Below are 15,170 nucleotides of genomic sequence, written 5' to 3' on the forward strand. Positions count from 1 at the left end.
CCCCCGGAGAGGGAGGCTAACACTGGGTCAATCTGCGGCCACACAGGCCGCCCTGCTTTTCTCTAGGCTGCGTGCCATGGACACTCCAGACGTCCTGGTGGCAGAGGGGATACAGTGGTTACACTCCTCCCAGCAGCATTATACCCATTTTACAAACAGGTCCGCTGAGGCGCAGAGAGGAGAATGAGACTGGCCCCAGTCCGTGCCAGACCTGGGACTAGAACCCAGGAGAGCAGCGTCCCAGAGACACCCATTCACAGCTGTACCTGACAGCTGTCGAAGAGCGATTCTGTATGAAGCTATTGAGCAGGGAAGCGACAATAACCCCACTTAGCTGTCTGAAGTTGTATATTCAAACCCCTCAATCTCCATGGCCCTCTGGGCTGGGAATCCAGGAAACAGCAAACTTCAGGGGGTCTCAAAACCCCATTTTGACAGCTTGACCCCACCTCCACACGTTGGGGCACTCAGCCAGTCTTGCCAGGAAGCAGATGGTCCCAAACCGACACCAACCCCGCCCCCATGAATTCGGGGGACGTTGGATCTGACTCTGAACGTGGTGGTTTGGACCATCTCCCCCGGGGGGGCAGGCGATTGGGTAGCAGGAGTGAGGGGCTTTGGCAGAGCTGTGGGGCTGGCCAGGACTGAACTAGCTGCAGGGGGATTAACCCGTCACAGGGCCTTAGCCAAACACACAGTTCTGGGCTCTGACCCTCTAAACAGAGATTCTCAACCGGGGCGGCAGGGGCACACACCCCCTGTGGGGGCATGTTGGACTTTCGGGGGGGTTGTGAGCATTCTGCTGGCTCAGACTGGGGGGGTCATGACAGGGGGTGGCTGGGCCAAATTTCAGTGAGTGGCATTGAGACCTGGCACATGGGGTCACAGCGCCACTCGGGTTTGGCCCAGCCACTCTGCCCCCCCCCACACACACACACATTTGCATCCAAGGCATCTTGGTGGCCCCCACATATCTGGACCCCAGGCACATGCCTAGTTTGCTGACATGTTAATCTGGCCCTCGGGGTGCTGCCGGTGAGGAGTGAGGGGCACCAGCAGATCTGTGTGGGTGCCCAGGAGTGGCAGAGCAGAGGGCTGGCCCATGTTACCGCCGTCCATCGCTTTTCTCCACAACACCCCGATGGCTGATCACTGTCCTTAGTAACCTCACGCAGGAACGCCCACCCCAGTACCCCCAGCCCTGCGATGGTATCAGGGGACAGTCATGGGCTGCCAGTCTGGTGTTAACTCCCTGACCTAAATTCATGTCCGCAGGCCCCATCAGCGTCTCCAGAGGGTAACAAGAAAGAACAGGGGTGTCTGCCATTTTCCAGCCTAGTTACCATCTCCATAAGGTCAGTGAATCGAAGTCCTTGGGTGGCCTTTTCGGCTCTTGTTACCATCCTCGGATTCTTATACCAATTGATTTGTTCAGCTGCCATTTTCTCTTCTTGTTAAAATTCTTGTCACAACGGAAAGGGGGATGTGTGCGATGGGGCGGGTGGGGGGGAGCTGGGCACATCCGGGGGCATGAGAAAGGAGAGACAGGCACAGAGGGGGCAGGGAGAAAACTAGCCCCCCTAAAGACACAGGCCTGGGATGAGGAGAGAAACGCCATGAGAAGGGGGCTAGGACGGAACCAGGGGAGGATTTCTGTAGATTTCAGAAGCAGAGAAGGCTGAACCAGTTTGGATAAACTCAGAACTGAGCCCCCCGAACCTTTGTTCCGAAATGTCACCTCCAGCCAAGCTGTCCCTCAGCCTCTGCCCCAAACTCAGACCGATACCCCTCCCCGGGAGCCTTCGCCCCAGGCCAAACCTTTGGGTCATGGGATACGTTCTGACGCGGAAGGGAGAGCGCCCCCTGCTGCGTCCCCAGCACCAGTCTCTGGAGCACCCACAAGCAGTGCAGAGGTGCGAGAACCTGCACCCCTGCATGGGGGCGTGGCCACCTTCGGTGCAAGCTGATTCTTCCGACTGCCTTCAAGCCCAGCCCTGCGTAGACCATCCAGCGAGGCCAGCCCCAAGGTAGCAAACAGACCATTGACTGGCAGGGCCCTCGTCTGCGAGGAAGGGGCAGGATCCCTTGGCCAGCTGGAGATGGTGAAGGACGCTGATGCTTCCACTAAGGCCCTGAGACTGGAGACAAAGGGTGGGTGGAGCCATGAGTATCTGTGGTTGATTGAAGGTGGCTGCACTCACCTGTTGGACCCGTCGCTGGGCACTGGGGCAAGCAGACCCCTGCCTGCCCTGGTTTGAGGCTGGGGTGAGAGCGGGGGCAGATCTGGAAGGCGTGCCGAGGTTATAGTCACCTTGTGGTCTAACTCCCGTCACAGGTGGGACTTCACCACCATCAACTCCAGGTACTGACATACCGGTGGAAGTGGCCAGTCCTGGATGTGAAATCATTTGTGGTTAGGGATGGAGGAATGTCCTCCGGGGGACGGGGCACGTATCCTTCAACACCAATAGCCAGAGGCTGCCGAAGCCATTAGAGGAACTCGGCTGTCAGGATCTAATGATCACTTCCAAACCTCGGCACTCACGGGCTGTGTCAGGCCTCGCTCTGGATGCATTGGGACGGTCCCCAGAGAGAGAGTCAGTCAGAGCTGTGATATTTCTTCCCCTAAGGGCCTGACGCCAGTTCTCTTGACAAGACTGGTCCCTTGGCAGATACTCTGGTAATGGGCAGGGCTGGGCAGGAAATGGTTTTCCCATCCTGGGAGATTTTCCTGCCCCAGATCAGGAGAAAAAGTCAAAATCTAGAAAATTTTCGTGAACTGGATTAACGCGCGCGCCACCTCCCCTTAGCTCCAGCGTTCAGGCGGGGGCTGTTCTGTTCCCAGGGAGCTGGGACCCCACCTGGCCTGTCACCCAGCATGGAACCACACAATCATAGGACGGGAAGGGACCTCGAGAGGTCACTTGGTCCAGCCCCCTGCACTCCTGGCAGGACTCAGTATTATCTACACCAGCCCTGGCCGGTGTTTGTCCAACCTGCTCTTAAAAAATCCCCAATGATGGAGATTGTCCTTATTGTCCTTAACTCTGCTGGCCATAGATAACCTGAGGGCTGTGGTAGCAAGAAGCATTTTTTAAATGCGTGAAGTTGAATGGGGTGGTCTCTGGCCAGAGGCTTCTAGCTGAGCCCATCCCCCATTCCCCAGACGGCATGTGTGTGTGTGCACATGAATGTACATGCACACGCATGTGCACACACGTACACACGCATGTACACACATGTGCATGCACATGCAGATCAGCACATAGGAACATGAGCACCAATACACACGCACACGTGGGCGTACAGGCCCACGGCCATGAGTGGCGTGACCTGCAGCGTGTGAGTGGGCAGCACCCATCGAGCGGAAGGGGCAGCTCGGGGTCCCGAGCGGTCTCTGGCTTGGCCCCAATTTCCCCAGCTCGAACGGGCTTCTGGCCCAAGGCGGAGCGGATCGCTCTGCTCACAGCGGACTCTACCCCCACGGGCTCCTGCAGTTAGTAACGCTGGGTGACAGCTGCATGGCTGAAGATAGCTGGCAGGGGCTTTCCGTAATCAGTGTCCCCTCCGCTCCCTCTCCTGCCCACGCCACGCGGCAGCTCGGGAAGGCCAGCCAGGCCGGCATCCCCCAGAGGAGTGCCCCGATGACCTAGCATGACATCTCGCTGCAAATACAGAGATCTAAGGAGCCTGGAGCACAGGCCAAGAGCTGGAAGGCACCGTGCTCTGGTGGGTGCCTGCTCCTCGCACCAGCTCCCTGGCTCCTACGCCCTCCCGTTGCACCGCCGCTGCCAATAGATAATTGCCTGTTACACAGCTAGCAACGCAGGCAGCTTTCCGATTGGCGCGAGCCCCTCCCCTCGGGCAACCTGCCAGTGCTCCTCTCCCCCGCCTTGAATATTCTGCTCACAGGTAATGAGGAGAAGCAGAGGTTTTAAATACAAAGCTGCTTATAAACCAGATATGGAGGGATGGCGTTTCTCCCCCATCAGCAGCCTGCTAGATTCCCCTGCATTCAAATTCCCACAGCAGCTGCCGCTAAAATAGCACATTTCCGTGCTGGTGAAGGGCGCCGGATGGATGGCCGGGGTGAGTCACAGCCCCCGTGGATCGGCACTGGGTGCAGCTGAGGCTGTGTGCTTCACGCCTATCCCAGAGCGCCCACCTCCAGCGTGGAAGGGTCCCCCGGGGCCCAGGCCCGCCTTGTCCTCTCCGCTGGGCCTGGCGAGGGGGGTTGGTTCGTGCCAGCGGGGGAGGTGCTTTTAGTGAGATGGAGTAACAGTGTCAAAGGTGCCTATGGCCCATTTCAAACGGGACTTCCCTAGGCTGCTAACTACCAGTCCTTAACTCTCATTGGTTTCAATGGGAGTTAGGTGCCTAAAGACCTTTGTGATTCTGGTTTTTACAGGTCATCAGGAGCCTAAGCTACAGCCAGGAGCCAGAAATCAATGGGAGGTGGGTGCTTGGGTGTTTTTGAAAATCCCACTGGGGCTGGATTCAGAAAGAACCTTGGGCGAGGGATGTCCGCGGTCTCCCAGGGGAGGTCTGTAACCAGTGGGCTCCAGGCAGCCGGGTGCTCTTCCTCCTCTGAGCACACTTACTGCAGGGACATCGGCGCATTGTTCTGGGGCTTTGGCGTCTGGTCTCCAGGCGTGGGGCTGCCGGGCACACGTTCAGAGGCAGAAACCTAGGTGCTAAGGGAACGTTTACTGCAAAACTGGAGGCACCGAGTGGGTTTAGGTGCCTACAGGGATCTTGGGGGCAGCCGAGCAGGGCTTTTGTGGAGCCCAGTGGGGAGGCCTGATTCTGGGATTTAAGCCCTTAAAGTGGCAGGTGCATAAGATGCATCTCTGGAGCTTTAGGTGCCTAAATACCTTGAAACTCTGGGCCTAAGTCCCTTTTGAAAATGGGCTCCTAACTCATATAGGTGCTTTTGAGAATGTTATCCACACACTCACACACGTCCTCTGGGACCTGGCCCGAGACACCTCCCCCCTCCCCCCAGCTCGTTCCACACCGAGGGAAAATAGCTGCCATCCTCGGATTGACTGACGCGTTAGGGTGGGATTCTGCTCTCAGTTGCGCCGGCGTAAACGCAGCGTAGCCTCCTTGATTCAAGTGGGCTCTTCACAGCTGCTGGGCTGCGGGCAGACGCTGCCACTTCATTAGCTAAATAGCAGCAGTTGGCTACCGATGCATGTTTGACGAGCTTTGCAATGATGCGCCGTATCGGGGGGGGCGGGTGTCCCGGGTACCAGATTTTTTAATGTGTCTTCTGCACAGTCTTGAATCCACAGCACTCCTGGGTCTTAAACCCCCTCCCACCACCCACTAAGATATTAACCCTTAGGATACTGGATGTCGTTATGATGTGCTGGGAGAGAGGCAGATCAGACAGTCAGGACCCAACCCATAGTGGGCTCACTTGGGTCCCTGGCCCAAAGCTGCCTTTTGAGATTCAAGTGACCCCCCGAATGCTGAGTCACACAACCCAAGCCCTCCCGCTGCACCAGGACCATGGATTGACTCCAGCTTTGCCCCATCCTGGAGAGCTCAGGGATGCTCTGGGAACCTTGATCTGGACCTGGGCTGAGGTTGGCGCTCATAGCGCAACCTGTAAGCACACATGTCTTCTGGGAGCAGGGGGGTCCCCGTGAACACCCCCACAGCTACCAGAGTCATCGAACTCTCAGCATTCTGCTTGGCCTCGCCTGCCACGCGGTGTCTCATTTTCGACCCAAACGCCTGTTTCAGAGTAGCAGCCGTGTTAGTCTGTATCCGCAAAAAGAACAGGAGTCCTTGTGGCACCTTAGAGACTAACACATTTATTTGAGCATAAACTTTCATGGGCTAAAACCCACTTCATCGGATGCCTGCAGTGGAAAAGATAGATAGATAGATAGATAGATAGATAGAGGGGGTGTATGGGGATAGATAGATAGATAGATAGATAGATAGATAGAGGGGGTGGATGGGGATAGATAGATAGAGGGGGTGGATGGGGATAGATAGATAGATAGAGGGGGTGGATGGGGATAGATAGATAGATAGATAGATAGATAGATAGAGGGGGTGGATGGGGCTAGATAGATAGATAGATAATGTACACAGAGAACATGAAACACTGGGTGTTACCATCCACACTCTAACGAGAGTGATCAGTTAAGGTGAGCTGTTACCAGCAGGAGAGGGGGAAAGAACTGTTTGTCATGATAATCAAAATGGCCCATTTCCAGCCCTGGACAAGAAGGTGTGAGGAACCGTAGGGGGGGAAAATAAACGTGGGGAAACAGTTTTACTTTGTGTAATGGCCCATCCACTCGCAGTTTTTATTCAACCCTAATTTGATGGTGTCCAATTTGCAAATTCATTCCAGTTCAGCACTCTCTCGTCGGAGTCTGGGTTTGAAGTTTGTTTGTTGCAGTATTACGCCTTTGCGGGCTGTAATCGAGTGACCAGGGAGGTTGAAGTGTTCTCCGACTGTTCTGTTGACGCCTGCGTGGCTCATTAGGCCAGATCCAGATACAACCCCGTTGTAGTCGGCGAAGCTAGGCCAGGCCCCTGGCGCCATCAGATAACCACGGTGAGTGGTACCACGGTGGCCAGCAGTTGGCCCGGCTGCGCTACGTGGCAGATCCCAGGTATTTATCGACGGGAGCGGCCCACGGCTCCACAGCCCCGGCACACAGAAACAGGGACGGCTCGATAATGGACTGTCAGCTGGAGCGGTGCGAGCCAGTTAGAGAAGGAGGGGCTGGTAATAGGAACTGACTGAAAGAGACAAGAGGAGTAAGCCGGGCAGACGGGCTCGTAAGCCAGATGTCAGAAGAGAAAGGAGCGACTGGATCTGTCAGGGCTCCCAGGGGAGGAGGGTGGAGGAGGGCCAGGCTGCACCAGGCTGGAGACTCATGTTGGGCTCCCCGCTGCGCGAAGCGACGGAGCTTTTCGGAGGACTCCTGGCTGGGGAGGGAGGGTGTAACGTGAACCCTGCGATGGCTCGTTCGAGGCTCTGGCAAGCCCAGACTCCCAGCCTGCCCTCACGTGCATTGAAGGTGTGTAGTTCGATGTTCACAGCTCCGAGCTGTCAGGTACCAATAAATTGATTGTAAACTACTGTGATGAGTAGCAGCCACCTGGGACAGGGGCTGTCTGTTCGCTCTGTGTCTGTACAGCACCTAGCACTGTGGTATAAAATATCACAGCAGATCATTAATTCTGCACCAATGTAAAATTAGGCTCATCACTCCATTACCTCCGCCAAGCGCTCAGGGGAGCTTTGCCTTGTGTCCGGAAGGTTCACAAACTCCAGCTCTGGTGACCTGGCCAACGAGGGAATAGCCAGTGACCACTAAACTCATTATATGAATGGAGGGGGAAGCACGGCCTAGTGGGTAGTGAAGTGGGGGGGAGGGATAGCTCAGTGGTTTGAGCATTGGCCTGCTAAACCCAGGGTTGTGAGTTCAATCCTTGAGGGGGCCATTTGGTGAACTGGGGTAAAAATCTGGGGATTGGTCCTCCTTTGAGCAGGGCGTTGGACTAGATACCTCCTGAGGTCCCTTCCAACCCTATGATTCTATGACACGGCCGACTGCTGAGTTACAGGCCTGTCCCGGCCAGGGACCCAGCAAATCACTCCAGCTTTCTGCAGCTCACTTCCCGGGCTGTAAAATGGAGCTAATCACACCTGCCTGGTGTGAGGTCTAACTACAGTGTGTAAAGCATTGTGAGAGAGACTGATGGGCGCTGGCCGAGAAAGGGCAAAGGATCTGGAAGCGAGGGAGGGTGAAAGACTGGAAGAAAAAAAAGGGTTGGGGAGGATGCAGGGGAGTGCAGAGAAAAATTAAGTTGATAGAAAAATTCTAATCCCTGCAAAACGGGGACAGGTTCATCAGCTGGAGGACGAATGGAGGAGGCTAAGGCCCGTACATTATAATTCAGGGGTTAGAGGGCGGGGTAGTAATCTCTAATCTACAAAGAATGAATTGTACAATCTGCAGGCTTCCTAATCCAAACTCCGACAAGGACGCCTCTGATCCACGCTGTGCAAGCAGCCTGTGCATGCTGTGTCTTGCAGGAAAACACACACACACCCCTACATCACACTGGGAGTGCTGTGGGACCAAGGTGGGGCAGGAGGGCAGAGCCATTCAGTGCACCAGTCACACCACTTACAATTTACACACACACACACACAACGTTCGCTCCCTCTGTGTTAGGATAATCACAGGCCGCGTCTACCCTATGGCTCCTGAGCAGCAGAGATATGGAGCTGTAGCAGTGCGCCTGTCGCACCATAGTGCAGATGGTTCTTACAGTAATGGAAGGTTCCCCCACCCCAGCATTAGATAAACCACTTCTCTGAGCAGGTTCGGCCAGCATAGCTACAGTGCTCCGGAGATGTGAATTTTGACCCCTGAGCACCGTAGCGATGTTCAGCGGCGGCTCCAGGCACCAGCGCTCCAAGCGTGTCCCTGGGGCGGCAAGCCGCGGGGGGCGGCCTGCCGGTCTCTGCGAGGGCGGCAGACAGGCAGCCTTCGGCGGCTTGCCTGTGGGAGGTCAGCCAGTACTGCGGATGCGGCAGCAATTCGGCGGTGGGTACACCGAAGCCGCAAGACCGGCAGACCTCCCGCAGGCAAGCCGCTGAAAGCGGCCTGCCTGCCGTGCTTGGGGCAGCAAAAAAGCTAGAGCCGCCCCTGGCTATGCTGACGGCGTTAAGTTTGGACCAGATCAGAGACCCAAATGTGTGCATCTGGAAACACTGAAGCCTACTCTACGCACAGAAGTTGTGGTGTTAACTCAGCATGGGTACCCTGGTGCAACTTGGTGTGTGGGAACCGTCACATGGGTTTAAACCCGCTTGCACCAGTTTAGCTTCCCCTTCTGAAATGAACTTCAGGGAAAATTGATATAAGAACGTCCACACTCAAAGTTACACTGGTCTAACTGAATTGGTTTAACAGCAAAGCTTTTCCTAAACCATGAGGGCAGGGGACTGGACTCGATGACCTCTCGAGGTCCCTTCCAGTCCTAGAGTCTATGAATCTATAAACCAATGCAACCTGTGTGTAGACGAGGCCTTATTCCAAAGGGGATCTTGAGAACAAGAGCTTGAGGGTTGCTGGGCCCCTGAGAACCATGACTTGGGACACACCCCTTTAAGGGCCAGACTCAGTTACCTGAATGACTCCATTAAGTCAACCGTTATCCTGACGTGTACCAACTCAACTGCCAGCCGCTGCATGGTCTGAATTAGGAATCAGTGCGGACTTGGTGGGGCCAGATGGTCCTGAGTGCTAATCCTGCCTCTGCCGGGTGACCTTTTGCAAGTCGCTTTGCCGCCCCGTGCCTCGGTTTCCCCATCTTCAAAATAGTATTGACATTTCACAGCAGGTAAGGCTTATTTAATTCATGTGTGCATACAGCTTTGAATTCATCAAGTGCTAGGTATCGTTATTGAGAGGAGGTAAGGGGAGCATTAGAAGCCCTTGAGCGAAAGGTGCTAACGCAGAGTGAAGTGTTGTTAAAGAATAATAGCGTCAGTCAGCCGGCCTGGAGCTTCGCGGGACCTTGTTAGCATCTCATGGGTTCAGTCGGTTAACACGGCTTCTGTCTTTCTCTTCCAGGTGCATGGGAGAATGGTAGAGTGACCATAAGATCATGCTCTACACAATGACATGTTGGCTTCCAGTCCTGGGCCTCCATTGGATTCTTCTGAGCACAGCCCCCATGGAGGCCTGCCCGGCACGCTGCGAGTGCGCTCCTCAGATCAAGTCCGTGGTGTGTCATCGCAAACGCCTCACCTCCATCCCCGAGGGGATCCCCACCGAGACCAAGATCCTGGAGCTCAGCAAGAACCGGATCCGCTGCCTGAACCCAGGGGACCTGTCCCCTTACCCTTTGCTGGAGGAACTCGATTTAAGCGAGAACATCATCGTCAGTGTGGAGCCTGGAGCCTTCAGCAACCTGTTTCACCTTCAGATCTTGCGGCTCCGAGGCAACCAGCTCAAGCTGATCCCTTCTGGAGTCTTCACCAAGCTGACCAATCTCACCCTCCTGGACATCAGCGAGAACAAAATAGTCATCCTGCTGGACTACATGTTCCAGGACCTGAGGAACCTGAAGAACCTGGAGGTGGGAGACAACGACTTGGTGTACATCTCCCAACGGGCTTTCTCTGGCCTCCTAGGCCTGGAGCAGCTGACCATAGAGAAATGCAACCTGACGGCCATCTCGGCCGAATCCCTTTCCTACCTCCAAAACCTGGAGGTCCTGCGGCTCCGACACCTCAGCATCTCCGCGGTGGAAGATGGGAACTTCAAGAAGCTCTACAATCTCCTGCAGCTGGAGATCGACAACTGGCCGCTGCTGGAGGACATCTCGCCCACCAGCTTCCAGGGCCTGAACCTCACGTCGCTCTCCATCACCTACACCAACATCACGGCAGTGCCCACGGCTGCCTTGAGGAACTTGGTGTACCTCATGTACCTGAACTTGTCCTATAACCCTATCAGCACTGTGCCCAAGGGCTCCTTCAAGGACCTCATCAGGCTGCGAGAGCTCCACATGGTGGGTGCCTTCTTGGTCTCCGTGGAGCCTCAAGCGTTCTCTGGCCTGAGGCAAATCCGCCTCCTCAACCTCTCCAACAATTTCCTCTCCACCCTGGAGGAGAGCACCTTCCATTCAGTGAACACGCTGGAGACACTGCGTGTGGACAGGAACCCGCTGGCCTGCGACTGCCGCCTCCTCTGGATCCTACAGCGCCGCAAGACGCTGAACTTCGACGGGCAGCAGCCCATGTGCTCTTCACCCCCTGAGATCCAGGGCAACGCCCTGCGTGACTTCCCAGACTCCATACTCTTTGAGTACTTCACCTGCCAAAAGCCCAAAATCAGGGACCGAAAGTTGCAGCACATAACAGCCCGTGAAGGGCAGTCTGTCTCCTTCCTCTGCCGTGCAGACGGAGAGCCCGTTCCTGCCATCATTTGGGTCTCCCCTCAGCACAGGATGATCACCACCAAGAGCACTGGGAGAGCCACCGTCCTGCCCGGGGGCACGTTGGAAATCCGCTTTGCCCAGGTCCAAGACAGTGGCACCTACATTTGCATCGCCAGCAATGCCGGAGGCAATGACACCTATTTTGCCACCTTGACGGTCAAGGGGCATCCCGTGGACGGCTCCCTTTATGCAAACCGGACCTTGTACCTCAGCGAGTTCAACGACACCTTCCACAACAACACGCAAGTCTTCTTAAAGTTTACACTGGACCTCAAGACCATCCTGGTCTCCACGGCCATGGGCTGCATCACCTTCCTTGGGGTCGTGCTCTTCTGCTTCCTGCTCCTCTTTGTGTGGAGCCGGGGGCGGGGACAGCACAAAAACAACTTCACCGTGGAATACTCCTTCCGCAAAGTGGATGGCCCCACCACCACCGCCGGGCAGGGCAGCGCCAGGAAATTCAACATGAAGATGATCTGAGCGGCTCCAGGAGGACGGTGGTTCCTCGTCCACTGCCTGCCGCCAAATGGGGCCCTCCAAGGGCCCGGCAGGGGGTCGGAGCATCCTTCCTTTGTTTTCCAAGTGAGCACTTCGTCTCGTCAGGTGGCTGCGCTCCCCTGAGGGTCGAGGCAGGAAAACTCACGGCGGAACCTGGCTGGGCCATTGGCTCGATTCGACCGCAAGGGCTTGGAAGCGACTGGGAGGAGCGAGCGGTTTTCCTCATTGGTCTTGCCACACAACTGAACTGCGGAGAAGCATCGCTGGAAACGGCCCCAGGTGCCTCCCGGCGGCTTATTCTCGTTTCTGAGCACACCCCCCTTCTTTGAGCTGTGAGACCCCCCCCCCACGCCCAGGTCCCAGAGGGCAAGAGCGGGCCAAGGAGGCATGCACAGCCCTTGTGGGTCAGGGCCTCACAGTGGAGCTAACATTCTTTTGTATCAACTATGCATTTTTTAGACCATGAGCAAGCAGCGTCTGGGCCCGGAGAACCGGCTTCCTTTTTTAAGAGACGATCTGGAACCCTTTCTCGGTTGTTGTTTATGGTTCATTTTTAATTTGTTGGGTTTTTTTTTTTAATGAATTTCCAACAGAAGTCTTCCTGTGCGACAAAGGACTCCCGCAGAGCAGAGCAAGGGCAGCTCCCGGCTGCCCCGGCACACGCTCCAACCGGCCTGGGCGGCTCGATCCAACACGGGGAGGTGCTGTGCCTTGGACGAGTTCCTCGCAGCATTCGGAAGAAGGGGAAGCCTCTGAAGCTTGCAAACCCCGGCGCCCGGGGAGGGATCCTCCTGCACAAGCAATAATAACCCAACCCGACAGTCCCTTCCGGGCGTACGGGTCTGTGCAGGCATGAATGCCACCGCATTGGCGCTGAGCGGTATTTCACCAAAGCACACGGGCGTTCAAAGCCAGAGAACAGGCTGCTGGTTGTGGCGGCAGGAGAAACGGGACGCGCAGCCCCTGTGAGTTACGGCCAGGCCTCCGAAGGCTCAGAGCCACTTGTATGTGTCTGACTCGGCTGACGCTCTCCTGGGCTACATCGGGCTCTCTTGTGCATTCGCAGTGGCTACCTGCTTGTAGGCTGGGCCTGGCAGCAAATTCTGCCATGTTGGCAGGAGGCTGGGAGCTCTTACGGGGGGAGAGCCCGGCCCTGCGTCTCGAGAGGCGCGGAGGAAATCTCCACGGGTGAAAAATGACACCACATCGACTGTGTCTCTGGCTGCTGCTGGCCTCTCCGGTCTGTTCCATCCCTGCTCCTCCCGCAGGCCCCACCCCCACTCCACCTCTCCCCTCGAGGCCCCGCCCTTACCCCACCCCTGCTCCGCCCCCTTTCCTGAGGCCCCGCCCTCACTCCGCCTCTTCCAGGCCCCAACCAGCCTGCCGCTCTCCACCCACCCCCAAGCCCCTCCCCAAGCCACCAAACAGCTGTTTGGTGGCAGCCGCATGGCAGAACAGCTGTTGGGCAGCGGCGCCCTCCAACAGCTGTGGCTGGTGGGTGCTGAGCACCCATTATTTTTTTCCATAGGTGCACCCGTCCCAGAGCACCCACGGGGTCGGCGCCTGCATGGGGAGAAGGAGGAGTCCCCCATTCCTGTTCTCAGTGGAGCTGCTCCCAGAGGACAGTGCGGGGGAGCTGGGCACACAGTGGGAGGGATGATGAGGAGCTGCTCTGGCCTCCCTGTGGGATGGAGGTCCCTGTCCCCTGATCCTGTTGCGGATAGAGGCCCTGTCACCCATCCTGGATGAAGGGGGGAATGTTTTGTCTGGCCATGCATCTAACTGCCCAGCCGATTGTGCAGTTACCCAGGTTGCATCTATTGCCATGGCAACTGTGTGTGCAAATTAGGTGTGCACTTGTGCTTGCCCTGATGGGCAGGCACAAAGGCACAGGCAGTTGGGAGAGCCCTGACTCTCTGAGAGGGCACCCGCCCCATATCAAAAGAGGCTGCCCCCTAGTGGAAAAAGAGTCGTCCAGGCCTGTGTGGAGAGAGCGCGAATGAGCCAGACGCACTGAAACAGAGCGTCCGACCCAGGCCGCGAGAGAGAGAGCGCCCGAGCTATGCAATCAGAGCCTGGGCCATGGCAAGACAGGGTCACCCCAAAAACCAGCCTGTCTTTTATCCCAGCGAGCGCCATTTAACCCACCAGCCGTCTGGTCCTTTGGCTTGCAAGCGCTGCCGGGCCTTCAGAGACCAGCGAGGCAGTGGAAAAACAATGCCAGATGTTCACGCGCCTGTAGGGCTGTAACAAGGTTGGAAAATAAACAGCTATTTAAACAATAGCATAACAAAGACACGCTCCCTCCCCCTTCCCCCCCTCCCCACACACAAACTCTCAGAGAAACCCCGTTAAGCACAGCAAACTCCACTGCAGCGTTAGCCTCCTCAATTAACACCGAAGGTCCTGGCCGTGTGTGCACGCCTGGCCCAGACGGGGCTAATCATTCTGGTTGAGGCTCCATTTGTGCCACGCCGTTTTCTGTTCACAATCTAAGCCGCGGCCGTTTGCGTTGAAGTGAAACCATTGAACATGTCGGACAAAGCGCATCCATATGGCGGGAGATTGTTTTTCTTTTAAAGGACCCCCCCCCCCGGGAGGGGGCGGGGAGGCGTGTGACTAGCCCAGGTGGGCGTGAACTGGATTCGGGGTTTGCCCAGGATCTGTGGGTGTTTAACAGCCCCACAGGGTGATGCTAAGGGGTGCCGGGGCTGCACGGCTTCCCCGCTGAAGGCCGCTCTAAAGGGACGGCGGTTTCTTTACAATGCAGCTGGCTCAGCAAGCCCGTTTCGTCGGGAAGGTGCCGCTTCTGGCTCGTGGCTTTTTAGTCCCCTATCTGCCCCTGGCTGTTTATTGTGACGCAGCGCTGCCTGGATACCAGTCACTGGCCACATTACTCATCCCATAATGTACCCGGCAAAATCATTCTGCTGGCTGGCTCTATTAGTCATTTGGAAGGCGGCGGCGCCTAGTGGTTAGAACAGCGTGGGCGCACCAGCGCCGCTGTCTGACTCCAGGGCAAGCCATGTCCCCGCTCTTGTGCTTCATTTTATTCGTATGTAATAATCCCTGCTTATTAATGCTAATGTGGCACCCTCGACGTGCCAGTCCCTTACAGAGCAGCGCGTAGGGTGCTGTGTGAACCTCAGTTAATGATTTAGGGTGTGCAAAGCTCTTTGAGCACCATGGAGGAAAAGCCCAAAATAAGGGCATTATAACTAACATACTAGTTAGTATGTGCATGCACAGCACTGTCCTCTGCTGGATGGAATCAGAACTGTGCCACTGAGTGTCATAGGCCCTATACTGCTAATGGAGAGTTGCATTTAGCTTGAGTGGTAGGAGTCTGTGCTTCCGCAGCAGAAGCAGCTGGGGGTCTATCGCCTCTGCGGCCTGAAGTCTTAAGTAGAGTTGTGCAAATAATGGAATGGGGGGGGTCACTGGCAGTTCTGAATTTTGGGCGGGTGATGGTGGGGAATTAATTTCAAATCAAACCAAAAACAAACTTTTCAAAAATGTTACCAAATCACCAAGACAAAAAGACATGTTTTTGGTCAAAACAAAACATTTTATTTTGACTATGTGAGGGTGGTTGGGTTTTTTTTTTCCTTTTTAATCCATTTTAAGGCAGTTTTCAAACAAAACATCATTTTGAACCGAAAAGGTTAAACCTTTTG

The 15,170-nt window shown here is 55.9% G+C and overlaps 1 protein-coding gene across 4 annotated transcripts in view; it reads left to right on the forward strand.

Annotated features, from left to right (window-relative positions):
- LINGO3 (leucine rich repeat and Ig domain containing 3) overlaps window positions 1-14,908 on the forward strand; it is a 110,052-nt gene extending 95,144 nt beyond the window's left edge. For 2 of the 4 annotated variants that reach the window (XM_044999043.1, XM_044999045.1), the window contains one exon: window positions 9,624-14,908. In XM_044999043.1, the coding sequence (XP_044854978.1) occupies window positions 9,658-11,475 (1,818 nt within the window). In that variant the 5' untranslated portion in view covers window positions 9,624-9,657 and the 3' untranslated portion in view covers window positions 11,476-14,908. Of the gene's footprint in view, window positions 1-1,275; window positions 1,356-3,972; window positions 4,090-9,623 lie in introns of those variants that run through there. The other 2 variants (XM_044999044.1, XM_044999046.1) reach the window with 2 other exon arrangements.
- Window positions 14,909-15,170: the final 262 nt, after the last annotated feature.

Source organism: Mauremys mutica, chromosome 24 (assembly GCF_020497125.1).
Source record: "Mauremys mutica isolate MM-2020 ecotype Southern chromosome 24, ASM2049712v1, whole genome shotgun sequence".
In the NCBI taxonomy this organism is placed as follows: Eukaryota; Metazoa; Chordata; order Testudines; family Geoemydidae; genus Mauremys; species Mauremys mutica.